The 27,776-nt window shown below is 42.6% G+C and overlaps 1 protein-coding gene across 5 annotated transcripts; it reads left to right on the plus strand.

Annotated features, from left to right (window-relative positions):
* Positions 1-836: 836 nt before the first annotated feature.
* On the plus strand, positions 837-27,744 carry LOC109904191 (stathmin-4). 5 transcript variants are annotated; one of them, XR_004202708.1, is made up of 13 exons: positions 843-1,108; positions 1,927-2,020; positions 2,559-2,664; positions 8,851-8,910; positions 9,610-9,700; positions 9,878-9,975; positions 22,338-22,523; positions 24,230-24,290; positions 24,377-24,469; positions 24,689-24,894; positions 25,151-25,342; positions 25,751-25,954; positions 27,153-27,744. XR_004202708.1 is itself a non-coding variant. In XM_031788009.1 (13 exons), exons 8-13 carry the CDS (start codon positions 24,278-24,280, stop codon positions 27,159-27,161), a joined length of 531 nt encoding a protein of 176 aa, XP_031643869.1. In that variant the 5' UTR covers positions 845-1,108; positions 1,927-2,020; positions 2,559-2,664; positions 8,851-8,910; positions 9,610-9,700; positions 9,878-9,975; positions 22,338-22,523; positions 24,230-24,277; the 3' UTR covers positions 27,162-27,744. The 5 variants fall into 5 exon arrangements, 4 of the variants coding, with proteins under 4 accessions (XP_031643868.1, XP_020356981.1, XP_031643867.1 ...); XM_031788009.1 differs by having other exon boundaries at positions 845-1,108; positions 25,751-25,768; XM_020501392.2 differs by having other exon boundaries at positions 25,751-27,744.
* Positions 27,745-27,776: the final 32 nt, after the last annotated feature.

Below are 27,776 nucleotides of genomic sequence, written 5' to 3' on the forward strand. Positions count from 1 at the left end.
TGTCTCCAACACATTTTGACCATGATGACATTGTCCTACAGGAGATGTTTAACAAGGTCCCTAGTAACTATCTATAACCTTTCCCTACTCTCATGCGGTGCGGCTTTTCACTCTTCCTCATGGACCTGTGACAGGTAGCCCTCACGGTGATTTTGACTGTCAATGTATCTTTGCTAGATACTGTGTAGAAGACATGAATAACAATTATTTTTAGCTAGCAAATATAGCTAGCAAGCATAACTTAACCAAGCTAACAAAAATACACACATTCTCAGGAAGATTTTGTCAACGTTATGTAATTTACGAAGTAACTAGCTAGCTACAGTTAATACTTAAATTAGCTAGCTAATATGACTGTAGCTAGCTAACTTTATATCTGTCACTGACTTGGTACTCACCTTTCTATATACATCTTGAACTCCTTTCCATTCTTGCTAGCTGGAATCTCGGAGGCTGATTAACCGATTCGATGTACATCATTAAAATTCATTTGAGGCAAGTCCTGAAGACACCTAGTAAAAAACTGTGACATTGTGGTAGTAATGTTATATTGTCGATAACAACTAGACTGACTTCCGTTCTATATTATGCGCCACTGGAAATTGCCATACCAGTAGGAAGTGTGTTTAGAACGTTCGATTATGGAATGTGCATAAGAGCTATTGGAACCATTTCCATGTTTGACCTCTAGGTATTATGGGTATTATGACACCTCTAATGTGGGGCTCTATGGCACTGCCAGTGCTCTCACAAAACCCATTGTGGGACAGATACAATGATGCGATGTCTATTTAAGTCTATGCGTTGGACTGACTGGAAAGGAACAATCTTGAAAATCGTCCTCTTGCCATTTTGTTTTTGTATTATGCTAAAGAAGACAAAGTAAAACATCTCGGCTTGCATCACCTAGCGGTGGAAATAAGAAAGACACGCGGGCCCTTTGCGACAGACTCGACTGCTGGGACGACCTGTCCACAAGGGGTTTCAGGAGAAAGGAGTGAATGTGACGATGGAACAGGAGACTACTTCTGGAAATGCTCCGCAGAAGAAACCATTTTGTCTCATAGTGCTTCGTATGGCGGTGTCTGGAAAAAAAACTGTTGTGCAGGTAACCTAAATCTAGCTAACATTGGTTGCGTTAGCTTTGGGACACATCGGGATTTGTGTATGGTTTAACTCCAACCAATACACAGACTCCCAAAGCTAACCAGTAACTTTACGTTGCATATGTGGGTTATGTAAACTCAACCAAACTAAGCATAATTGCATATTTATTTTGTAGTTAGGCAGTTTGGTAAAGAAACTGTAAATTAGCAAAGTCACAGCCAATGTTTCTTCTAAGCAACGCAATGTCAGAGCGCAAGGGAGTAGATTTCTATTGGCGGGTAGCCCAGGAGCGGTCTGTCAATCACCCGCAAATGAATGCGCTTTTCTGATCAGAGTCGCGCGTGTGGATTTTTGTTGATATTCTTTGCTAGTTAGCGAGTTATTAGCCCAGTTATAGATAAGTAGAGGTCAAAAATGAGGATTTACTGCTTCCTACAAGAACACAAAACGCGTAGGCAAAATTTCAAGCTGTCTTTGAAAAGCAAGTCAGGTAAAAAGCTTGTCTTAATTAAAGGGGCAGTGTTGTATTTTGAGACTGGCTTGAATATGCAAATAAGTTCCATTGGTTTTGTTGGTAGGCCTAAATTATGCTCAAATAGCCACAATAGTATTGGCTACTGTCTAAAACTGTAAGGGTACATTCTCAGTGTTCACTGTAAACACACATGAGAACTTGCACAAAATTCTCACAACTTTCAGGTTTCCGCTCACAAGACCTTAAATTTGCTCAGTGCCCCCCAAAATTACATTGGTAACGGCCATCTTATAGCTAACTTAGCTAGCTATGCTAGCTCTGACTCTGTTAATGTTTCTTCTCAGCGACTCACTGCCCATCTTCACACCACGAAGTCTCTTCCATATATTATCAACCTAGACCCTGCCGTGCACGAAGTCCCTTTCCCTACCAACATCGGTAAGAAATCATCATGACCACCACCGTGCATATAGGTGCTTTTAACAACGCGGAATATTAAAATAACTACTCTAGTGTTCGTTGCACTAAAACAGTATATGGGAAGTCATAAGTTAAATACAATTACATTTCAACTTACTGTGCTTCTGGGCAGGATTGTTGTTCATGACAGGAACATTTTGTCTCAATTTCCCCTGCCATAATGACCAACAGTCCTTCCCACAGGCAGAGTAAGTTGAAATGTATTTAACATCTGGCTTCTCACTGACTGTTTTTTTGCCCCAAAATACAATTTTAGCAATGGTAGTATATGTAAATATACCCGCATTGCTAAAAGCACCTACCCTGCATAATGTGTGGCACTGTCATCATGTCGATAATGCCAATCATTTATTGAATGTTCAGAAAAGTCCGTTTCCTGGATGTTCTGTTCATAGAATTCAATCATTATAATTATGTTGGTCTACCCACTGCCTTATTTTATTATTAGCTACCGTAGCTAATAAGTTACAGAAAACTCCTTCTTGTCCCTTTGTAGATATCTGTGACACAGTGAATTACAAAGAAGTCATGGAGCAATATGGCCTGGGTCCCAAGGATGAATGGTCACGTCATTGAATCTCTTCGCTACAAGATTGGATCAGGTAGGCTAACTCACTTTCTGCTCACAACAGAATAGGATGTGTATTTGTTTGATACATTGACTGTCCAATAGATGTCACCATTGTTATTACTTGTCCAATGTGGGCTGCATAAATCACATTCTCCACGTTTTGCAGCCTCAGGTCATGAAATTCATTGGGAAGAACAATACAATAATGAGTAATTATATATATTTTTCTCTGAAAGTTAGCTGATGACCTGGTAACCATAGAAGAAGAATAGTACTTAGTACAGCATTGCACTGTTCTGGTGTTTCTCTACTAGGGCTGGGTAATATGGCCTAAAAATCATCCCTAGCTTTGTTGTACAGTCAAAGGTAAAATACACTGAATTTAAAACAGTCAGCAATAATCTAATGAATTTAGGGCTTGTGAAATTATACCAAAGCTTTCCACAACCATAAGACCCACTAATAATTTAAATATTTTATCAAAATACTTGATCCTGTTTTTTGCAATAATCATTGATCTGGTTTGTTGTCAATGAAAATGCCCTTTTTGTTCAATTTAACCAGAACCATGTATAATGCACCTTAACTTCTTGTAGCAGGCATTGTATATGAGACTTGTGTTAATTTTATATAATCTCACAATCCCATGTGCTAGTGAGTAGCCAGCTAATCTCAATATTTCAAGTGTAGCAAACTTGGTTCTATTTCCTCGCTAACGAGGCAGAACAGTTTAGTTATTATGAACACACCCTTCTGTCCGTTTCCAACTGTTTGATCTGCTTTACTTTTTAGATTTGTGTGTATTGTTAGATGTTACTGCACTGTGGGAGCTAGAAACACAAGCATTTCGCTACACCCTCACTAACATCAGCTAAATATGTGTATGTGACCAATACAATTATTTGATTTGGATATTGCGCAAAAACATACATTTTAATAAATCAAATTAATTTGAGAAATCGCCCAGCCCCAGTACCTACCTGTCCAAACCATTGACGTTTGTGGTGGCCCTGGTAATGTGTTGGGCAGACAACACCACCCTCTGGAGAGGCCTGCAGTTGCGGGTGGTGCAGTTGCGGGTGGTGCAGTTGCGGGTGGTGCAGTTGCCCTACCAGGCGGTGATACAGCCGACAGGATGCGCTCAATGGTGTATCTGTAAAAGTTTGAGGGTCTTATGGGCCAAGCTGAATTTCTTCAGCCTCCTGAGGTTAAAGAGGCACTGTTGCGCCTTTTTCACCACACTGTCTTTGTGGGTAGACCATTTCAGATTGTCAGTGATGTGTACGCCAAGGAACTTGAAGCTGTTCACCTTCTCCACTGCGGCCCTGTCAATGTGGATGGGGGTGTACTCCCTCTGCTGTCTCCTGAAGTCTACGATCACTTCTTTAGTTTTGTTGAGGGAGAGGTTATTTTTCTGTCACCACTCTGCCATGGGCCTCACCTCCTTCCTGTAGGCTGTCTTGTTGTTGGTGATCAAGCCTACCACTGTTGTAACATCTGCAAACTTGATGATTGAGTTGGAGGCATGCATAGCCACGCAGTCATGGGTGAACAGGGAGCACAGGAGGGGGCTGATGGATGCACCCTTTTGGGGTCCTTATGTTGAGTATCAGCGAAGTGGAGGTGTTGTTTCCTGCCTTCGCCACCTGGGGGAGGGCCGTCAGGAAGTCCAGGTCCCAGTTGCACAAGTCGGGGTTCAGACCCCGGGCCCTGAGCTTAATGATGAGCTTGGATGGTACTATGGTGACAAAGGCTCAGCTGTAGTCAATGAACAGCATTCTTACCAGATGGTTAGGGCAGTGTGTGGAGCGATTGCATCATCCGTGGATGTATTGGGGCGGTATCAAAATTGTAGTGAGTCTAGGGTGTCTGGTAAGCTGGAGGTGATATGATCCTTAACTAGCCTCTCAAAGCAATAGTAATTTAGATGTTACTTTTGCTTTCTTGGGTACAGGAACAATGGTGGACATCTTTACGCAGGTGTGGACAGCAGACTGGGATAGGGCGAAAACGCGGGATGCCGTCTGAGGTGGCAGCCTTGCGAGGGTTAACACGCTTACATGTCTTACTCATGTTGACCACGAAGAACGAGAGCTCCAAGTCCTCGGGAGCGACCCACGTCTGTGGCACTGTGTTATCCTCAAAGCGGGCGAAGAAGGTGTTTTACTTGTCTGAGAGTACGGCGTCGGTGTCTGCGACGTGGCTGGTTCCCTTTGTAATCTGGGATTGTCTGGAGTCCCTGCCAATTACAGTGGCTCTTCCTGTAAAAGTTGTGTCATACTGCAGCACACCTTGTGGGCTGCCACAGAATTCTAATTGTCAGCCATTGTTACCATTTGCTAGTTAGTGCTAGTTTGACCACCAGAGTGCATCTTTGAGAACCATTTGATAGCCTTCAATATTGGATGTACTAGAGAATTTTACTTACAACCTCATGCTAATCACATTAGCCTACATTAGCTCAACTGTCCCACGGGGGACCCACCGATCCTGTAGAGGTTTTAACAAAATTACCTTTCCAATTCCTTTTAGAGTTTGGGATTTTCAGATGTGTGCTTTTCGTGTCATTTTTCATAAAATCCAGATTTAAGTGTAACTTTTGACTGATGCCTTTAGTGAGAGGTCTATAATGCTTTAATATTTAATCATTTCTGCTGTCCAAATTCAAATCTAAGGGGCATTTTTTGCACCATTATTAGTTAGTTTGAACTTGCAGACGGGCACTAAGAACAGCGGAAACGTTTCCCTAGTCAGCACCATTATTAGTGTTGCTCTGTGCTACCCAGTGGGGCCGATGATGCAATCCCCCTTCCTTCCCCATGGGCTAAATCAGTCTTCTGTGGACTGTCCCGTGCCCCCTGCCCTCATGCCTTGAACCTCGTGCGCCCACCACAATCTCAGTGGATAAAGCTGGAAAATTACAAGGCAATCCCATTGTGCGCCACTCAGGAGCCATGATCAATATGACCAATATATATTGTCCTGCTAATAGCCAATTCTAGAAACGTTGATTGCAGTATTCACAGCCTGCTACGCTTGTGAAAAACAGGGTTAATAATATATCTGTGAGAATATCTAAGGGACTTTTATATAATTCTAAATGAATTAATAATAATAATTGCTTTGTTTAAAAAATAACTATTTTGGAGATGTATTTAGTTTTCAAAGTATCTAAAGTGAGCGAGGAAAAATGACTGCGCCATCAACTTGATTATTTAGCAGACCTCACATGCTTATATTCAGTCTACACATTTTAAGAATATCATGGAATAATTGAACATTTTAGTTTCTCTTAGAATAAAAACCTTAGTGTAACAGCCATTTTAGTTAGTAATACAAAAATAAGTGGCATGTAAATTCTTACACATTTGTTCTAAATTCAATCACCTTCATCCTCATCATTCCATTAATTGAAATTCAATTTTGAAGTCGTCCACAATTATAAGTTTAAGATGGTTTATACTATGGATAATTTAGCTATTTGAATTATAGGACACCCTTTAGGTATAAAAAAATATATTATTATTTTATAAAAGTATTGAAAAAATGTGTTTTTACTACTATTAGCCCAGAGAAACGCTTTGAATAACACATTCATAGATGGAAAAAAGAGAATAAAAAAATAAATCACAAGAAACAAGGTTTTGAAGTGTTTGTCCTTGTGGGGGTCGTAGAGCAGAACGGCGACGACTATCATGTTCTCCATTCCATAGAGCTGTTGTAATAGTTCAGACATGACAGACGTTTTTGTGAGAAGACTGTTTTTAGGATGTCTCGTGGTCTGACAAACACCGCTCTAGCTCTGCCACCTTTCACCACAGATGTGGTAGTGCAACATTGGAGAATCCGGTGGATTGAGACACTGTATCTAGGTTAAACTGGCGGATATTGATGGGGATTTCTTTATTACTTAGATTGATGCACCGGTGCGTTAGTCGACTCTAGGGGGTTAAATGCGGTGGTTCACGCTTTCAGTTTTGCACAAATGCTGCCATCTACCCATGGTTTTTGGTTTGGATAGGTTTTAATTGTCACAGTGGAAACAACATCCACTATACACTTCCTGATGAATTCAGAGGCGACCTGGAACATATCCCAGTCCTTTTGTTTTGATCAATCTTAACTTCTTGGCACACCCATCACGTTAGCGGGCTCATTTTCGTCAACATCCACTCAATTGCAGAGCGCCAAATTCAAATTAAATTACAAAAGTGCAATATAGAAAAACACAGCGTAGCTTGTTGTTAATCCACCTGGTGTGTCAGATTTAAAAAAAGCTTTACAGCAAAAGCTATCCAAGCGTTTATTGTTAGGACATCTCTCTCAGCAGACAAAACATTACAAACAGCTAGCAGCAAAGTAGATTGGTCACGAAAGTCAGAAAAGCAATGAAATTAATCGCTTACCTTTGATCTTCGGATGTTTGCACTCACGAGACTCCCAGTTACACAAATGTTCCTTTTGTTCGATAAAGATTATTTTTATATCCAAAAACCTCCATTTGGTTGGCGCGTTTTGTTCAGAGATCCACAGGCTCGTGCAGGTCATGACGGGCAGATGAAAATTCCAAATAGTATCCGTCAAGTTCGTAGAAACATGTCAAACGTTATTTATAATCAATCCTCAGGTTGTTTTTACAATAAATAATCGCTAATATTTCAACCTGCCCGTAGCTTTTTCAATAGGAGAGCGAGAGAAAATGTCTGCTCCAAGCTGTTGCGCATGCAAAACTCTGCTGGCACCCAGCCATCCACTGACATGATGTGATCGTTCTCGCTCATTTTTCAGAATAAAAGCCTGAAACTGTCTAAAGACTGTTAACAACATGTGGAAGCCATAGAGAAAGGAATCTGGTTGATATCCCTTTAAATGGAGGGGAGGCATGCAATGGAACAGGGAGATTCGTTTCACTTAGGCACTTCCTGGTTGGATTTTCCTCAGGTTTTCGCCTGCAGTATCAGTTCTGTTATACTCACAGACAATATTTTGACAGTTTTGGAAACTTTAGAGTGTTTTCTAATTATATGCATATTCTAGATTCTGGGCCTGAGAAATAGGCAGTTTCATTTGGGTACGTTTTTCATCCAAACATCAAAATACTGCCCCCTACACTCAACAGGTTTAAGGCATGGATTCCAATTGGTCAGACCAGTGCGGAATAGACCTTAGCACAGATACTTCCCCCAACCCCTCTTTTATGCTACTGCTACTCTCTGTTCATCATAAATGCATAGTTACTTTAACCATATCTACATGTACATACTACCTCAATCAACCCGACTAACCGGTGTCTGTATGTAGCCTCGCTACAAGGGCGGCGGAAAGGCCTTGTAGCCATCATTAAGGGAGAGTAACAATGGTCGGGAGTTTTTGAAGCATGAGTACTACAGGCCAATGTGTTGATAGAACTTTGGTAGTGTTTTCCTCAGATTTGCTTTGTTAGTCATCAGCTGTAATTCATGCAGCCTCAGGATATGTGGTTTCCTGGCTGCACAAAGTCCAGTGTAGTTTCTTGAGCCATCATGGTATCTGCTTGAGGGGGAATATACACGGCTATGACGATGACCGAAGATAATTCTCTCTGGATTATTATTTAATAATACAGTAAATCTCTAAATGTGCTGGACTGAACACAGTGTTGTATGATTCCAGCCCAGACCGCAAATGCGGAAGTGCAATTTTGGTGGATGCGCTGGATTGAGAAGCATCCAATCTAAAAAAAAAAACGAGACGACGCTGGGCCAATTGTGCGCAGCCCTATGGGACTCCCAATCACGGCCGGATGTGATGCAGCCTGGATTCGAACCAGGTGACGCCTCTTGTACTGAGATGCAGTGTAGACCACTGCGCCACTCGGGAGCACGTAAATTAATGGATTTGTAGTGGGATTTTTTTATGCTAATTAGATTTCCACGGTGAGCAGACATAACCCGAATGAGTCGATGTCCCGCCCCCATAAAAATATACCTGTTTAAGATAGAGATATCTGGTTTCAATCCACCACATCCTCTTCATCTGCAGTGAAAGGTGGCAGAGCTTCAGCGGTGTTTGTCAGACCATGAGACTCTCATGTGTTCTCCGTTTCACCCTACGACCCCCACGTCTGAGGTCGGTACCACCGATCTGCCAACTTCTGTCTGTAGCATTCGAACAGTTTGGGCTACTCACTAACATTACCCCGCTGTGGAAAGGTGAGACTCTCATTGTTTTTCTCTAGGACACCCACAGGCCTCACAAGACCCGTCTGACCCCGGTACCAGTTGAAGAAAATGAATAAGTACAGTACCAGTCAAAAGTTTGGACACACCTACTCATTTCAGGGTTTTTCTTTATTTTTACTATTTTCTACATTGTAAAATAATAGTGAAGACATCCAAACTATGAAGTAACACATGGAATCAAATAGGGACCAAGAAAGTGTTAAACAAATAAATATATTTTAGATTCTTCAAAGCAGCCACCCTTTGCCTTTGATAGCTTTTCACACTCTTGGCATTCTCTAGGAAAAATAAAGAAAAACCCTGGAATGAGTAGGCGTGTACTGTATAATAGAGACTGTTCAGTGCCAAAAGTAAAATGGATTTTATATATTTTTTTATGCGTAACTATTGTTTCCTGATCTTTGCCTGATCTTCCTGATCTTTGCTCTCTATCCCAGATATAAGACAGACACTTCCTTTTGATTTTTTTGGGGGGGGGGACTATCTGTTCCATGTACAAAATCTGTTATTCAGTGCATTTGTATGGCTAATAGCAGTAACGCCAAATCAAAATGGTAATACAATCTTTTTTGTTTTAAATCAAAGAGCAAAATGATCCTTGGTATGACCTTTAAAACAATTCCATAATGCTTAGTAGAACCCCCTCTCCCCCAGCCTCAACGGGGCTTTTACTTCAGTACACAATGCTATGAACAACTGTATGTACTGTGTGTGTGCTCGATCTCTCTATCTGATGGTCCGGGTATGCCCTCCAGACGGATGCTAAGAGCAGGAAGCTACAGGAGCAGATTGAGCATTTACAGAAAGACATGGGGGCTGTTGCCATGGAGATGACCCCACAAACAGGTGAGGCAGAATGTGTCCATGTGTGTGCCTGTGAGAGAGTGACCCCCATGCATTGTGTGCTTGATCGTGTGTGTATGTGAGTATTAGACCTCGTACTGCGTATTATATACTAGAATTGTGTTCACGAGTCCGGTGTTAGTGAAAGAAATAATGAAATTGTCACTTCCTATCCTTCAGAGGAAGCTGCTGTGTTGGCCACAGTGACCTCCTCTTCAACCGTGGGAACCCGTATGAGGAGGGGGAGGACGGCTACATGGATGACATCGATCACGGCAGTGAGTGGAGAGTTTTATAAGATCATGTCACCTTGCATTCCTAACAAGTCAATCATTAATAAGTCTTACGTAGGAAGCAAAGATTTGTTCCAAAAATATTATTAAACACAAAAATACAGGGAATATAAGTTCCCCTGTTAAGGTTACCCATCTCCCCTTCCAGTGAGTGAGGAGAGCAAGTAGGGCACGGCCTTTGGGAACTTCCTGAAAGAGAGAAGGGAATGGGTGCAGGTACGAAACAGGAAGTCTCAGTGACTACCACAGGACCCTGAACTTTCATACTTCACCTGTAAGAACCCCCCCCCTTAATCAAATGGGAAGGGCTGTATGTCATTAGTCCAATGTGGTTCCCTCTTCTTCATCTGCACTGGTCTACTGTAACCACTCAGGTAAGGTGTGATGTAGTATAGTCCGACCAGCTCACTCCATTCAGCAACAGCGAAGGAGAGGATGTAAGAGGCCACTTTAGATTATGAAGATGCACCTTGGTGTGTTGCCTACTGGGAATTCTATCCCTACCTGCATGCCTACTGGTCCCCTCTTCAGAACTGCTGAAGCTCCTTGGACTATTGCAGTGTTGCAGTGCCACTTAAGTAGGTTTTCTGTTTGATCTTATTGACTGAAACTTAATAAGTTATGTTTTTGCATAAGGGTTGGACAAAGTGAACACCTTGTTTCCTGTTTCTTGTCAGAATCTTGAGCCTCATTTTGTTAAAAAGGTGGGGTAATGACTGATGGAATAATGTGCTTGTATCCTTTTTTTATTTTACAGATGTAGGATCTTCATTTGATGACCCTGTTGCAGGAGAATTTAACTTGTAGTGTGTTTGTTTAAAAAGCTTTCTAAAGTTTGTAATTTCCATTTTGAAATTGCAGACTTGAATTTTCCCTTTTCAAAAAATGTATCAATCCATACAAAAACATACATTTAACTATAATTCACATTTCCTGTTGCCTGCTGTAGGAAACTGCCTCAAATAAATATCCTCATCTGTAAATGGTTTTGTTGTATTTTGTTTAGTGTAAGTTAATTATATTGATGAGTTCTGACTTCTAAACTTGAAATATTGTTAATCACCAGGTATTCTATGGAAATGAGGAGTGCCACAGTCTGGTTTCTACACCATAAGTTAATGGTTATCTGTAGGAGGAATGTATATGGTGGGGTCAATTAAGGTTGGATAAGGGCCACTGGCTTGGACTGTACAGAGTGAAGGAAAGGCGATTACATGGTTGCAGTCACTGATAAAGGTGGAGAGCTGTGGATTTGTGATGAATGGGGGCGGAGGTCAGGTCACATTAAGGGAGAAGGAACAGTTTATTAACCGCCTCACTTAACTTCCTGCCTAGCTATAAAGATGTAATGTTTATAGTGAAGGAGGAGACTTCATCCAAATTGGGGTATATATACTTGTGGTAGTGGAAACAAACATGTCTTTGCCTGTTTCAGCTGTCTAACCCATTGGGGGAATAAACTTGGTTTGAGCTTTACTAATCGTCTTGAGTTTTTGCTCTTTATTTAGAACCTAACACTATGAAGTGTGTTCTTCCACTGAAGAAAAAGCTTCATAGTGTTAGCCATTCTTACCTGCTGAATGCTCATCAGCAGTCATGTAGAGTCCTGAAAGTACACTACCAGTCAAGTTTTAGAACACCTACTCATTCAAGGGTATTTCTTTATTTTTCATCACAACTATGAAATAACACATGGAATCATGTAGTAACCAAAAAAGTGTTTGACAAATCAAAATATATTTGAGATTCTTCAAATAGCCACCCTTTGCCTTGACGACAGCTTTGCACACTCTTGGCATTCTCTCAACCAGCTCCATGAGGTAGTCACCTGGAATTAATTTCAATGAACAGACTTTCTTAAAAGTTAATTTGTGGAATTTATTTCCTCCTTAATGCATTTGAGCCAATCAGTTGTGTTGTGACAAGGTAGTGGGGTATATAGAAGATAGCCCTATTTGGTAAAACACCAAGTCCATATTATGGCAAGAACAGCTGAAATAAGCAAAGAGAAATGACAGTCCATCATTACTTTAAGACAAGGTCAGTCAATACAGAACATTTCAAGAACTTTGAAAGTTTCTTCAGGTGTAGTCACAAAAACCATCAAGTGCTATGATGAAACTGGCTCTCATGAGGACCGCCACATGAATGGAAGACACAGTTACCTCTGCTGCAACGGATAACGTCATTAGTTTCCAGCCTCAGAAATTGCAGCCCAAATAAATTCTTCAGAGTTCAAGTAACAGACAGATCTCAACATCAACTGTTCAGAGGAGACTGCATTTGGTGTGGAGTTCATATTGGAGATTTTTGGTTCCAACTGCCATGTCTTTGTGAGACGCAGTGTGAGTGAATGGATGATCTCCTCGTGTATTTCCCACTGTAAAACATGGAGGAGGTGTTAGGGTGATTTGCTGATGACACTGATTTATTTAGAATTCAATGCACACTTAACCAGCATGGCTACCACAGCATTCTACAGCGATACACCATCCCACCTGGTTTGCGATTAGTGGGACTATCATTTGTTTTTCAACAGGGAAATGACCCAACACAACTTCAGCCTGTGTCAGGGCTATTTTACCAAGAAGGAGAGTGATGGAGAGCTGCATTAGATGACCTGGGGCCTGTTGCACAAAACTAGGATAAGGGATTAAGCCAGGATATCTTGGTGATCCTGGCTCAATTGATCCGTAATCCGGTAGCACTAAAGATGGATAGGGGGCAGGAGGATATGTTATGGTATAAATTACCATGGAGATTTATTCTGTGGAGCTAGCCTGCTCCAGACCAGGCTAAATTCCAGGATCTATTTAATCTCATCCCTAATGTCAGTCAGCAGTCACCACAAATGGAAACCAATAGTTATTTCACTGCTCACTATACATTGTTATCACATATAACTAGACCCACTGTTATTATTTAAACATTTGTGATCATTAATTTCAATGATTTTGGATAAAAAATGATTTTTAGATGATGTTGCTATCATTAGATAATTTACAGTTTCCCATAGACTATAAGGCTATATATAAAATGATAGAATATTAGGGCCACAGAGGGGAAAAAAACACAAGTCATAATATTGTAACCAGTTGTTTTAAAGGAGGACAGTTGTTAAAATGACAAATGACAGCATTTCGTGAAATTGTACTTCAGTATGGTTTCATAAACAAAGACATGCTGATGTGCCAGAATATTAAGTATCACATTGTCATAAGTATCAAAACTGTAAAAACAATATGTAGCTTTTCTGCAGAAAGAACCAGCCTCATAAATTTATGACTTTATCCTTTTTCTTCAGTGTGGCCCTAGTACTCTGTCATATAAACAAATACACATTCCATATGAATATAAAAACACAATGTGTAACATTATGTTCCTTTATTGAATAAGGACAAAACAAAGCAGGTAAACCATCAGCTCCTTTCGAAACTGAAGTCACAGTGACTCTACAAGATGGAAAGCACAGAATCCAAGCATATTATACAAAATGATACATACACATTCAAAGGTCTGTATATAACACACCCTGCATGTCTGCACACTAAAATAAATGCAGGACAAATCCATACACATCAACTGAACAGACAAATGAATGGATGCAGTAGCCTCCCTGCAGCCTTGTATTACACACAGTATACCGCACAAACATCATAAGAGGCCAAATTCGTCAAAAAACGAACCCAAAAAAACCCAAATTCCACTGCCACCGCAGGACATATTTAACCAAAATTGAAAGCACACATACTAACTAAAATAATTCAACACATATTGGTCCCTCAGCAGCCGACCACTGTCGTCATCAGGGAAGATTGCCGGATTGTCCCAGTCCATGGCTGGTGGCACTCTGGGGGCCCTCTCCTTCCTCAGGCAGGCCACATTGTGGAGGACAGCACAAGCCACAGTAATATCACATGCCCTAACAGGGCTGACCCTTAATTTGTGAAGGCAGTGAAAGCGTGCCTTCAGGAGGCCAAAGGTCATTTCAACTCTGGCCCTGGTCCTGGCATGGGCATGGTTGTAGGCCTGCTGTGCTTCCTGGGGGTCTGTGAAAGGTGTCAGGAGAAAAGGCTGGCAGCCATACCCCCTGTCTCCCAGCAACACACCAGAGAATTCACCTGTCAACACAAAATCTCATCATTACTACCTCATAAACACAGTGATATTCTTGACACAGCCATGATGGTTATAAATAGGGGTTGTGTGGCTTACCTTGTGATAGGCACTGATAGATTTCAGAGGCCCGAAAGATTCTGGAGTCATGGACTGAGCCAGGCCATTTTGCCACAACATTGCTGATCACACAGTCAGCATTGCAGACCATCTGAAATCATAAGATGAGGAATATTACACCAATCAATGCACATCACTGGCAATGCAGAGTGTTCGTCAATGGACAATATCAAAACATTTATCATAGCTTTATACAGTGTGATGGAGTTACTTTACACAATTTCACTCATATCTGCAGTGCATTTCAATAAAAAATTTAACCGTTTCATAATTACAGTACAACTGCATTTTTGGAGATGTGAATTAAATATTTGAATTGTAATTGTGATGTTTCAGCGGAGCGGTGAGTGTGTAATTGTGCACTACTTACGCATTCAGGCGGTCTGCAATACTTTGACACGCTTTTTCTCTTTGCTTTATCACTGTGGCGGTGTTGCCTTTCTTCTTAATTATATCTTTTACCTCCTCGTATGCCTCCATGAGGATTTGTGCTTCCGACGGGGAAAAGTACGCGGCTCTAGTTGCCATGGTAAATCAGTTAATCTGTGATCTGTGGCGGGGTCTATTTGAGTGAGCCGTGAGCGCGCACCTATCCAGGATTGGTTTCACCTGGCTTAATGAATCCGTGTCTGCTCATCCTGGCTTGGTCTTTGTGCAACCAATTAAGCCTGGACGCACATGTTTTGGCTTCATTGAGCTCAGCTGAGTCATTTATCCCGGATGTCTTAATTCTACTTTTGTGCAACAGGCCCCTGGCCTCCACAATCCCCCAACCACAAGGAAATGTAGATGTTTTGGGATGAGTCGGGCTGCAGAGTGAAGGAAAAGCAGCTAGCAAGGGCTCAGCAGATGTGGGAACTCCCTCTAGACTTTTGGAAAAGCATTCCAGGTGAAGCTGGTTGAGAGAATGCCATGAGTGTTTTGACCATAAGTGTATATACACCGCAAAAAAAATAAAGGGAACACTTAAACAACACAATGTAACTCCAAGTCAATCACACTTCTGTGAAATCAAACTGTCCACTTAGGAAGCAACACTGATTGACAATACATTTCACATGCTGTTGTGCAAATGGAATAGACAACAGGTGGAAATTATAGGCAATTAGCAAGACACCCCCAATAAAGGAGTGGATCTGCAGGTGGGGACCACAGACCACGTCTCAGTTCCTATGCTTCCTGGCTGATGTTTTGGTCACTTTTGCATGCTGGCGGTGCTTTCACTCTAGTGGTAGCATGAGACGGAGTCTACAACCCACACAAGTGGCTCAGGTAGTGCAGCTCATCCAGGATGGCACATCAATGCGAGCTGTGGCAAGAAGGTTTGCTGTGTCTGTCAGCGTAGTGTCCAGAGCATGGAGGCGCTACCAGGAGACAGGCCAGTACATCAGGAGACGTGGAGGAGGCCGTAGGAGGGCAACAACCTAGCAGCAGGACCGCTACCTCCGCCTTTGTGCAAGGAGGAGCACTGCCAGAGCCCTGCCAAATGACCTCCAGCAGGCCACAAATGTGCATGTGTCTGCGCAAACGGTCAGAAACAGACTCCATGAGGGTGGTATGAGGACCCGATGTCCACAGGTGGGGGTTGTGCTTACAGCCCAACTACGTGCAGTTTGTTTGGCATTTGCCAGAGAACACCAAGATTGGCAAATTCACCACTGGCGCCCTGTGCTCTTCACAGATGAAAGCAGGTTCACACTGAGCACGTGACAGAGTCTGGAGACGCCGTGGAGAATGTTCTGCTGCCTGCAACATCCTCCAGCATGACCGGTTTGGCGGTGGGTCAGTCATGGTGTGTGGTGGCATTTCTTTGGGGGGCCGCACAGCACTCCATGTGCTCGCCAGAGGTAGCCTGACTGCCATTAGGAACCGAGATGAGATCCTCAGACCCCTTGTGAGACCATATGCTGGTGCGGTTGGCCCTGGGTTCCTGCTAATGCAAACAATGCTAGACCTCATGTGGCTGGAGTGTGTCAGCAGTTCCTGCAAGAGGAAGGCATTGATGCTATGGACTGGCCCGCCCGTTCCCCAGACCTGAATCCAATTGAGCACATCTGGGACATCATGTCTCGCTCCATCCACCAACGTCACGTTGCACCACAGACTGTCCAGGAGTTGGCGGATGCTTTAGTCCAGGTCTGAGAGGAGATCCCTCAGGAGACCATCCGCCACCTCATCAGGAGCATGCCCAGGCGTTGTAGGGAGGTCATACAGGCATGTGGAGGCCACACATACTACTGAGCCTCATGTTGACTTGTTTTAAGGACATTACATCAAACTTGGATCAGCCTGTAATGTGGTTTTCCACTTTAATTTTGAGTGACTCCAAATCCAGACCTCCATGGGTTGATAAATTTGATTTCCATTGATCATTTTTGTGTGATTTTGTTGTCAGCACATTCAACTATGTAAAGAAAAAAGTATTTAATAAGAATATTTCATTCATTCAGATCTAGGATGTGTTATTTTAGTGTTCCCTTCATTTTTTTGAGCAGTGTAGTTTTGACGCCTTCTCTCCTGGCTTAAGAATCAAACGGTCTCTCCCACATTCACAAATACAGCATCATGGTATTCTGTGAAGACTGAGAATACAGCCTTTTGCCTTTCTGCAGGCAAATGACATCATTAGCCTACAGAAGAACCGCTTTAGACTTTTAGCACATTTGTTAGTGCCTTAGGTGAGTCGGCTGGGCCTAATCACACCCTGACTCTCCATTCGGCCCTAACTCTTCAATGTTTCCAGACCTGTACCGTAGATGTAGTTTTCATCTGCTCTGACAACTCTGCTTTTTGCACAACAATAATTGATATAGCCTTAAGAGAGATGGGTGGATTATATCACAGATTTGTCTTTACTCTTAATGGTCAAAGTTTCCCTTAGTTTGTTCAAGATTAATGGGTTTTACCACAGATTCACACACACACAATCCCGACTCTCAGAAGAGATGAGATAAAAGTGTTGTGGCAATACAAACAATTGCAGCAGCCAGACGCCTCCTGTGTTGCTGTGTTCTTCCGGCGATGGTGACTCACGTCCGCATTGGCATTTACAGGACCCTTCACACTCAGCCCTCTCCCTGACACCCTCCACTCCCCTCACTGCTCGTGGACTACAAATTCCGCTAGACACAGAACAAAAACAGGATATGGAGAGTGGCAGAGGAATTCACAGCTCAGCAGGAAAATGTCAAAACGCCTACTAGTGATCACGTCTTCAAGGAAAAAGCGAACGCTGTATGAGGAGGATGGTGTAACTACAATCTACAGAAATCTAGTTTGCGCGACAAGTTAACACAACTGAACTCTTTTTGGGGACTAGAAAATGCGGTCAAATGTCATATAAGCTTTTGTCTGTGCACAACATAGCAGACTTATCTTCTTCATGCAATAACATTAACTTTGTGCTTCCTATTTCATGCATTAACTTGCCTTCACGTTTCATTTCTCACCTCGTAACAAAGACCTAAGCTTTGTTTTCAGTGAAGAGGATATATCTGTGGTGTCCAATGACGACATGCATTCTGCAAAATGACATCATTATATTGTCCCGCGGGCATATTAGAAATATGAAATAAGGTTTACGTCATAGAATTGATTTCATCTGATTTATCGTTAAGGTAACTTTGGTCCAGCAGTCTCACTTAGCCAGATGACTCATGCCGCCATTACAATATTGAGTCTTACCTTATGACGTAATCCTCTGGGTTTGGAGTGTGAGGAGGTTAAGTGGATTCAGGAAGTGTGTTGACCTGGCCCTCTGGAATACAGCATATCATCCTTTCGTACTGTATCTGATGGAGATGAAAGGAATAATATGCATTGCTGTGGCATACATATTACACATTACTTCTGTTCTGTCCTCTTCTTCTATTTCCTGCCCTAGGCTCTTTCAGATAATAATTTGATTGATTGAAACCCTGAATTCTAATGAGAGAGAGAGAGATGACAGTCTAATGACAGTCTAATTTGGTATGGGTGAGTGGTCAACAACACGGGACTGAAGCAGTGAGTTCATCATCCCACTACACAGAGGCTCGCTGCAGACCGACAAGCCCCCCAAACCAACTCCCCAAACAGCACTTATAGATTTACTGCAGACCTCCCCACCCCTTCACACAAACAAGAGACTGTCCCACCATACCAAGCTAAATGAATATCTTTATCGTAAACCTATGTCACCTTTGTGCCACCCCTTACAAACACGTTATAGCACTGAAAACCTCTGTCCCCCTTCTCCCCTCACAACTCTTATATAGATTTACTGTTAAACCATGTGGGTCTCCACTCCACCCCATGCTAACATGACTGTTGTTGCATCATCTGATGTCTGGTATTTATGAATATTACGTTTAAGTGAAATAATGCTTATCTTTCCTTGTGACATTGTCCTCATTGTTTGCTGTGTCATTATGTGATCTATGTGGATGAGGGGTCAGATACATGCACTGCATCTGCAAAGACAAGAAGAAGCATCTGTGATTGGCCCTGAAATGACATAATTGGAGCGTTACTGGTGATGATTAGGCTTTCCTTGCAACACATCATCATCTACCCTAGCCTCCTCTCCTCTTCCCATCCCCCTCTCCCCCTTCTAGGAATGTTTATGTCATTGTTTTACACTGAATGAATGTGGATGGGTTTGCTCTGTCACTTCTGCAGACAATGGAGATGTGTAATACAAACAATATCATCCATCCATTCTCGCCATCAATCTCTTTTTCTTTCCTGCCTCCAATTCTGTGGCTCTGTTCTTCCGCACATGACCGCTCCCACTCTCTTCCGCCCTTCTCTTTCTTTCTTTCTCTCCGCATCCTTTGAAATGCACTGTATCTCTCTCCTCTGCTCATACCCCACACAGGCGCATTCTCTCATCAGCATCCACTCTCATCCCCTCCTCTCTCTCTGTCTCTCACATTCTCCCCTCTGCACACGACTCTCTTGCTGGCATGAAGCTGCATGACATCATCTGGGCTGGTGCTAGCAGGATAGCAGATGAGGACACTGTGTGTGTCGGCACCCTCCCTTCTTTGCACCCCCAACACTGTGTCTAATTACAATGCACCTTGAGATGATAAAACCACCTCTCTCTACTGCGTGCTGTGTTAATGGGTTTGTTTCATTTGCCTCCAGAATCACTGCACTCTGCAGTCCCTGCCGTCCACCCCTGCCTTACAACACTCATGTATTATGACATCATTCGAATGCAGCCGACTTCTCACCTTGAGGGCACAATCATCAATATTAATGTTGCCTGCTATTGATGCTTGTTAGTCTTCACACACAAATGTAGGTTTTAATGTTTAGATAATTAAATTGGTGGATGGCTCAGGTTACTTTCATCCTATTGTATCAAATTCTCCCTTTTATTTCTCATATCCTGCCTTTATTTGTTTTCTCTCCAGCTAGTCTCTCCTTGTGTGTGCTGTGAACCCTGAGTGATGACATGGTCATGCTGGGAGTCTGTGTTCCTGACGTGACTGGGATGTTCTTAGAGCACTTAGTGTTCTGTTCCTAGGATTGCAATATTCCAAGAACTTTCAATAAATTCCCTGGTTTTCCAGAAATCCTGGTTGGAGGATTCCAGATTGCCTGCTTATTTCCTCTTGATTCTGGGAATCCTCCAATCCCCCAAAAATATTTATTGAAAGTTCCTAGAAATGTGCAACCCTATCTGTTCCACACACCGCTTCCAAGCATGGCATCATGGAACATGTAGTTTTGAATGGGATCTAGCGTCGTGGTGTCTCACACTGTCAGTACAGGGCTGGACAGTCCTGGTCCCACAGTGCTGCAGGGTCTGCAGACTTTTGTTCCAGCCCAGCACTAACTAACACATCTCATTGATAGTGAGGCAGGTGTGTTAGTGCTGGGCTGGAATAAAAACCTGCACACCCTGCATGTTCTCTAGTGTTTTTCATTATATTATGGAACCAATAAAATTACTTCAATGAAAGCAAATTACACTGAGTGTACAAAACAGAACACCTTCCTCATATTGAGTTGCACCCACTTTTGCCCTCAGAACAGCCTCATGGACTCTACAAGATGTCGAAAACATTCCATAGGGATGCTGGCCCATGTTGACTCCAATGGTTTCCACAGTTGTCAAGTAGGCTCGATTTCCTTTGGGTGGTGAACCATTCTTGATACAGATGGGAAAATGTTTAGTATGGAAAAACCCAGCAGCAGTTCTTGAAACACTCAAACTAGTGTGCCTGGCACCTACTATCATACCCCTGTTCAAAGGCAATTCACTTCACACACTGAATGGCACACACACTGAATGGCACACACAGTCCATGTCTCAATTGTCTCAAGGCTTAAAAATCCAGGCTTTAACCTGTCTCCTCCCCTTCATCTACACTGATTGAAGGTGATTTAACAGGTGACATCAGTAAATCAAATCAAATTTATTTATATAGCCCTTCGTACATCAGCTGATATCTCAAAGTGCTGTACAGAAACCCAGCCTTAAACCCCAAACAGCAAGCAATGCAGGTGTAGAAGCACGGTGGCTAGGAAAAACTCCCTAGAAAGGCCAATACCTAGGAAGAAACCTAGAGAGGAACCAGGCTATGTGGGGTGGCCAGTCCTCTTCTGGCTGTGCCGGGTGGAGATTATAACAGAACATGGCCAAGATGTTCAAATGTTCATAAATGACCAGCATGGTCGAATAATAATAAGGCAGAACAGTTGAAACTGGAGCAGCAGCACAGTCAGGTGGAAGTTGAAACTGGAGCAGCAGCATGGCCAGGTGGACTGGGGACAGCAAGGAGTCATCATGTCAGGTAGTCCTGGGGCATGGTCCTAGGGCTCAGGTCAGTTGAAACTGGAACAGCAGCATGGCCAGGTGGACTGGGGACAGCAAGGAGTCATCATGTCAGGTAGTCCTGGGGCATGGTCCTAGGGCTCAGGTCCTCCGAGAGAGAGAAAGAAAGAGAGAAGGAGAGAATTAGAGAACGCACACTTAGATTCACACAGGACACCGAATAGGACAGGAGAAGTACTCCAGATATAACAAACTGACCCCAGCCCCCGACACAAACTACTGCAGCATAAATACTGGAGGCTGAGACAGGAGGGGTCAGGAGACACTGTGGCCCCATCCGAGGACACCCCCGGAGAGGGCCAAACAGGAAGGATATAACCCCACCCACTTTGCCAGAGCACAGCCCCCACACCACTAAGGGATCATAGCTTTCACCTGGATTCACCTGGTCAGTCTGTATCTTGGAAAGAGTAGGTGTTCATAATGTTTGTTACACTCAGTGTATATTGATCACTATTTAAAAAGTCAATTTACATCTCAACTTTATTTAAATACCATTAAAACTGAGACACTTGGAGGAGAACCAGAAGAACAGATGGAATGTTTTAAATAGCATTTGACAGGCCGCAGCTGATCCAGACACCGTGTGTTTGTGCGTGCACACATGAGCGTGTGTGTGTGGTAGCTGATCCAGACAGGACTGTTGGCAAGGTGAGTGTAGCCTAGACATCAATATCTCTGGGACTGAAGATTATGAGACAGATCCATCTGTGCTGACAGTAATAGATCTGACATTTACTGCTAGAACCTGACTGACTCAAACCAGCCACAGCCAGCTCTTCATTCAACATTATTCTGATTTTGCAAATAACTTTTTGTACAGAGTGCATTGTATGCGTTGCATTGCTTGACTTGGGCAGGAGCTCACTGGAGCTGGATACCTTCACCTCAAATGTTCTACTGCTTAATCTCCTGTTGCTCAAAAGTATTGTGGATCTCCTGCACCTAAATATAAACAGTACCGGCACCCAAAATTAGTACTGGCACCTATTTCAGTCCAAGTCAAGTCCTTATGCGCTACAAAGGAAAAAGTACATGCAACGCTCATGCAAAATCACTGATACGTGTCAGTCAGTGCCCTCCATCAGACTCTCTACCAAAGTGCTAAAATAGTAATTACCCTAATTCATGTGTTGTATAAATACCTCTATCTTGTTTCTCTCACTATTTAGGATGTTGCCATCCTTGCAGCTTGCCTCCACTCAGCAAAGGGTTAAAGAACATCCCCTTAACCCCTGCCTATTCCTCCTCCATGTTACCCCTGTTTGCTCCTCTCCACCAGCTCTCCAGCCAATCAGTGGCCTGGATTCCTCTGGGCCAATGGGATGGCTAGGAGGTGATGTCATGCAGCAATAGCTGGTTGTGGTGCTGATGCTGCTGAGAGCACAGCCCAAACAGTAGAGAAAGAGAGAAGGAAAAAAGCAAGATAAAGACATAGGAGAGTACCATCAGCATTGCTCAGCACAGGGTGAGTCCATCTAAACTACCGAAACAACAAAAAAGTATGGCAGGTTGCATTCTGCATCCAGGATAATTGTCCTATTATATTAATTTCAAACAATGCTATATTAATTTCCAAAGCTCTTTTCTTGTATATTTAGCTGATTTAAGTCTGTCTGTTGTTCACTAAATATTGGGCTGTGTCATATTTGAAAAGGCTTTAGCTATCTGAGTGTATGTATGAGATGCCTCTCCGCTGCAGTCAGATGATGGATATTCTGTGCAACACTGACTATGACATCCCCCGAGATACACAGGGAGTTTACATCACCTCTGCTGTAGAGGTGTGTGCTCAGTGTTCGGCTGAACAGAGTAACCATAGTTGGAGATCATACATTGAAATGCAGTGACGCTTACAAGAAACTGTCTGTCCTAGATTCTTTTGTAAAGTGGCTTTAATTCACATAAATGCAGTTTATGCAGCGTGCATGGCTTGTTATGCATTTATTAAAAAGTGCTTAACTTGTTGACAAAGCAGTTTAATGTGAGAAAGCTGACGTTGAGGATCAGTACAAGATGACTGAGATTACTTTATGCATGTTGTTATGCAATGAGGAGATTGTGAGTCTGCAGTGGAGAGTGATCACAGCGTGTGTGTGTGTGTGTGTGTGTGTGTGTGTGTGTGTGTGTGTGTGTGTGTGTGTGTGTGTGTGTGTGTGTGTGTGTGTGTGTGTGTGTGTGTGTGTGTGTGTGTGTGTGCATGTTCACTCCTGTGTGTAAGATAGTGTGGGGTCCTTTGGTTTGGAAGGCAGTGTAAGTCAGAAAAGCATGTTGATTTCAAGGATTTACTTCTCAGTCAATGCTCACAGTAGGCAGGCTCAACAACAGCAATGTTCAATATGGAACAGTAGTCCTACAGCTAGTCGTGACTGACATTTTGGGGGGGGTATTTTATTAGGATCCCCACTAGCTGTTGCGAAATCAGCTGCTACTCTTCCTGGGTATGTAGGGGGGAATGTATTGTGTGACCTAGTGGCCTAGCTACTGTTGTGAGGTAGCTTTGTATCAGCAAGGCAGTGATAAAGAGAGTGGATGGAGAGAAAGAGGAGAAAAAACAAATAGAGAGCGAGAGAAAATATTCAGATTCTCTGTGTGTGAATTCTTTTGTTGTTTTTGTGGTGAAATGAATGGACCACAAGTGAGTCACAGTGATTGCTTGAAGAGCAGGAGCCAACATAAATGGAAATATTTAAGTTATTATCAAGAATTCAATAGGTGTATTTTTCTCTCCTTCCATCACTCTCTTCTTTTTGCTGTAGACAATAAGGCCGGTATGTTATGTGAGCAAGCTAGGTAGGCCCTGCCTTGTTTTATCATAACAATACAGTACCATGCTCTGATAATGAGTGTGATCTGTCCATCTGATTATCACAGGGAGAGACAGAGGGCTTGAGAATGGTTAGGTCACTTCTGCGGTAGAATACAGATGGTACTCTCCCCCATTCTCCCTCCACCCCCCTATCTCTTTCACACCCCTCCCGCTCTCGTTTCGTGACAAGCGCAGGGCCTCAAGTGCTCTTGATGAGTGGGTTTGAATGAAGGCTTCACAGAAGCTCACGATGGGCCAGTTTTATTGTAATGGTAGTGGGATTCTGTAGCAATACAGGGATTTAACATGTGTTTGCAGATTTCAGGATCTGATGATAAAGCAATTTTCTTTGTCTCGCCTTTCAGAAATATCTGATTCACCACAGTCTCTTTAGAAGAAAAACAAGAGGCAGAATGACTCTTGCAGGTACTGTGTGTGTGTGTGCTCGTGTGTGAGTGAGAGAGATAGAGAGAGACTAATGCTGATCTCACTTAATATTCTCTCCCCTGCAGCATACAGAGACAAGATGCGGGAGCTCCCTCTAGCGTCCATCTTCTGTTCCTGCATCCTACATGAACCCAAAGAAAAGCCCACCAAGAAAGAAGGTAAACGGTTTTACACAATTCTAACACAATCATCAACCTACCATCATTCCCACAGCACATCCTGAGCAGGTAATCAGATAAATATAATATTGTTTTTTGAGGCCGCTAAAAATGGCAGCTACACCCCCCCCACCCGCGTCTTCATTGGTCCCCAATTTCCTTTGGGTTCTTCCTTTATACAATCTCACACTTTGCTTCATTTCTGCCTGCCCTCTGCAGGTGTGGTGGACCTGAACCTGTGCATCATCAGGGATATGGAGGTGATTGAGCTGAACAAGAGAAGGTCCGGCCAGGCCTTCGAGGTCATCCTGAAGCCACCCTCATTCGACGGGGGTCCGAACACCCTCGCCATCACACCCCCACGCAGGGAGCCCTCCCTGGAGGAGATCCAGAGGAAGCTGGACGCAGCGGAGGAGAGGAGAAAGGTGAGGGGTCAGAAAGGAAAGAAAGACAGAAAGACAGCATTGACTGTTTCTAGATTGGTATGGTGGAATGCTCACAGAATGTTGGTCAGAATTGTCTGTTCCCAGTTTGTTGGGGTAGAGATGGAAGTTCTTGAAGTGTTATTTGGGACTGCTTTGTTTTATCGAAGGGATAGGGATTGTGGTGGGGCTCTCTGCCCACTCTGGTCTCTGTTTATCCACTCACCCCTCTCTCTTCTACCCCTCTATCCCCTCCTAGTGCCAGGAGGCTGAGCTGCTGAAGCACTTGGCAGAAAAGAGGGAACATGAGCGCGAGGTGGCCCAGAAGGCCCTGGAGGAACACAACAGCTTCATCCGGCTGGCCAAGGAGCGGCTGGAGCTGCGCATGGAGCACAACAAGGAGAAGCGGGAGGCACACCTGGCCGCCATGCTGGAACGCCTGCAGGAGAAGGTAGAGTTACACTCAGCTGATACCCTAGGCAGGGTTGGAGTCCATTTCAATTCACTCAATACAGGAAGTGAATTTAAGTGGAATCGACTCCAACCCTGACTCTAGCTCCCTTTTTAAAAATCTGTCATGGATATTATCTATATTATGGCAGAATAGTTCTAGTTAGTTGAGATATGTTCTTTTTTGTGATATTAATGTTCAGAATGAATACTGTGTAACAAAATTGAAACTATTATTGTCCCTATCTAATGTAGCTGGTTTGAGAAACAATCAAGACATACACATGTAATTGAGATACACTCTACTGACTAAACATCCATAGATCATCATTACTTTTGACCAATATTTTCTTCCCTGATATGAAACGGACAGGAAATCTAAAGGGTGGTTTCTGTGTTTCTCTTTCAGGACAAGCACGCTGTGGAGGTGAGGAAAAACAGAGAGCACAAGGAGGAGAGCGGGTAGAGAGAGAGATGGAGAGAGAGCGTGGGGCCTCTGTTTTGTTGAGTGAGAAAAGGAGAGAAGAGAAAATACAACAACAAAAACGACAGTTTCTTAAAATGGAAATGGGATTTGTTTGACAGATGAGAATTCACAGTGATGGAATAGGAGGTGTGCATACAATCTTTTTGTGCTTATAAGTCAACAAAAGCAAAAAATGGAAGTTAGTTATTTTCAGAGCAGGCAGAGGTGGTTTCCTCAGAGCAATGGTGGAGAGACAGAAAATCAAGTTGTAGTTTTGTAGTGCCCTTGAGTGTAGCGGAGTATAACAGCGTTATGCACAATTTATAAACCACACTGAGTGGATATTGGCACATTTTGTAGGCTTGGCATTTATAATAGACCATGAACCCAGGACTTCCTGGAAAACAGTGGAAATTGTAACTTGGTGGACTATCCTGGCTAAATAAAATTAAAATAAAATACAATTAATACATAATTATTTGCAAGAAATTGAAATATATTCTGGTCAATAAAATCACTGACACACATACTTAAATTTAAAGCATTCTACACATCATACTGGATCTTACTTTTCACCACTTTTTGGCATGTCAGTTTATGTACATAAATAGGTGAGTAGTCTAATGTTGATATGTTGTACAGATGTAGGATCTTAATTTGATCACTCTTTTGTTGCTGAGAATTTACATTAAAATAAGGGTTTTTAAGGAGAATATTCTCTCTCTGCAGTAGTGAAAGATATAGGCATGGTATGGAATAAATATATGAATTAACTCAGCTGACTTGCATAATACAGTACTAGGAGCAGAAAAACAAGTTATTGCCTCTGACATTTTTCTTAGAGGTTGATATTTTAGTTAACTAAAACTCCTAGTAATGTATTACGCAAGCTAAAACATGCTGAAATGCAAACTTGAGATGTATTAGAGTTTTAAAAAGATTCTACATTTTGTAATTTTCACTTTGAAATGTCAGACTTGATTTGTCCTAATGAAAAATGTATCAACCCCCACAAAATCTCTATGCATTATAATCACATGAATTATAATCACATTTCCTGTTGCTGCAGGATTATTTTCCTGTTGTGGCAAACTAAGATCCTACATCTGTACTGCTAGTTTCTTTGTATTTTTTTAGACATAGTAGTTGTGATTAGTCGTAGAATAGACTGTTGCACGTATATGTACTACTTACAGATGTATGTGATATGTCACTCAATATCAATTAAAAAAGTAAAAGTCAGTATAAGAGATCCTTGTTGTTTGTATGCTTACTTACACTAGTCAGGTGTGTGCGCACGCTTGTGTCTTAGCTAACTGCCCTATCTCTGAACTCTGTGTTGTAGGTGTCATGACGGCCTGATCACAACACAAGCTGAACTTATTTTGGAAGCCATTTTGGGAGGCCATTCGCCAGCCTGTAGCCCTCTGGGTTCAGTTGTTTGGAGAAAAGACTCTGAGACTATGAGATTTTAATGATGACACGTGAGAGGTGGTCAAGTCAACGACTGAAGAGGAATGTTTTAGGATCTGACCAGTACAACAAAAAAGATTGAGCTGAAACAGAGTTCGGCTCAGGATTCTCACTAATGTGCCGACAGTGCCATTGGTGTGTGTGTGGAGTTTGTGGTTGGAGGGCCGGGGGAAGTGGGGGCATGTGCGTGAGCGTGAGTGTAAGTATGAGCATGAGCCAGAGTGTTTATACTTCAGTAAAACCACTTTGATATCACACATTGTGCTTTGAGCTCACACCTTCAAGCAAGGTTTTAACTCAAATGTCATTAATGTGTTTGGTTTGTAAACTTGAGTCTGTCTGAGCCAACATCATTGTAACTCTACTGAGATCAACAGAGGTCAGGGTATGATGTGGTTGTTTGTTACTGTACAGAAATTGTGCTCCATTTTAGATGACAAAAAGGAATAAAAAGTTGTTTTGAATTGATTGTGAATTTCTTTATTTAAATCAAATG

The sequence above is a fragment of the Oncorhynchus kisutch genome, linkage group LG14 (assembly GCF_002021735.2).
Source record: "Oncorhynchus kisutch isolate 150728-3 linkage group LG14, Okis_V2, whole genome shotgun sequence".
In the NCBI taxonomy this organism is placed as follows: Eukaryota; Metazoa; Chordata; class Actinopteri; order Salmoniformes; family Salmonidae; genus Oncorhynchus; species Oncorhynchus kisutch.

Coding starts and splice junctions, on each gene's coding strand:
- LOC109904191 (XM_031788008.1), top strand. CDS start 24,343: ATGCTGATCTCACTTAATATTCTCTCCCCTGCAGCATACAGAGACAAG. Junction 24,470..24,688: donor AAAGCCCACCAAGAAAGAAG/GTAAACGGTTTT, acceptor TGCCCTCTGCAG/GTGTGGTGGACCTGAACCTG. Junction 25,343..25,750: donor TGGAACGCCTGCAGGAGAAG/GTAGAGTTACAC, acceptor TTTCTCTTTCAG/GACAAGCACGCTGTGGAGGT.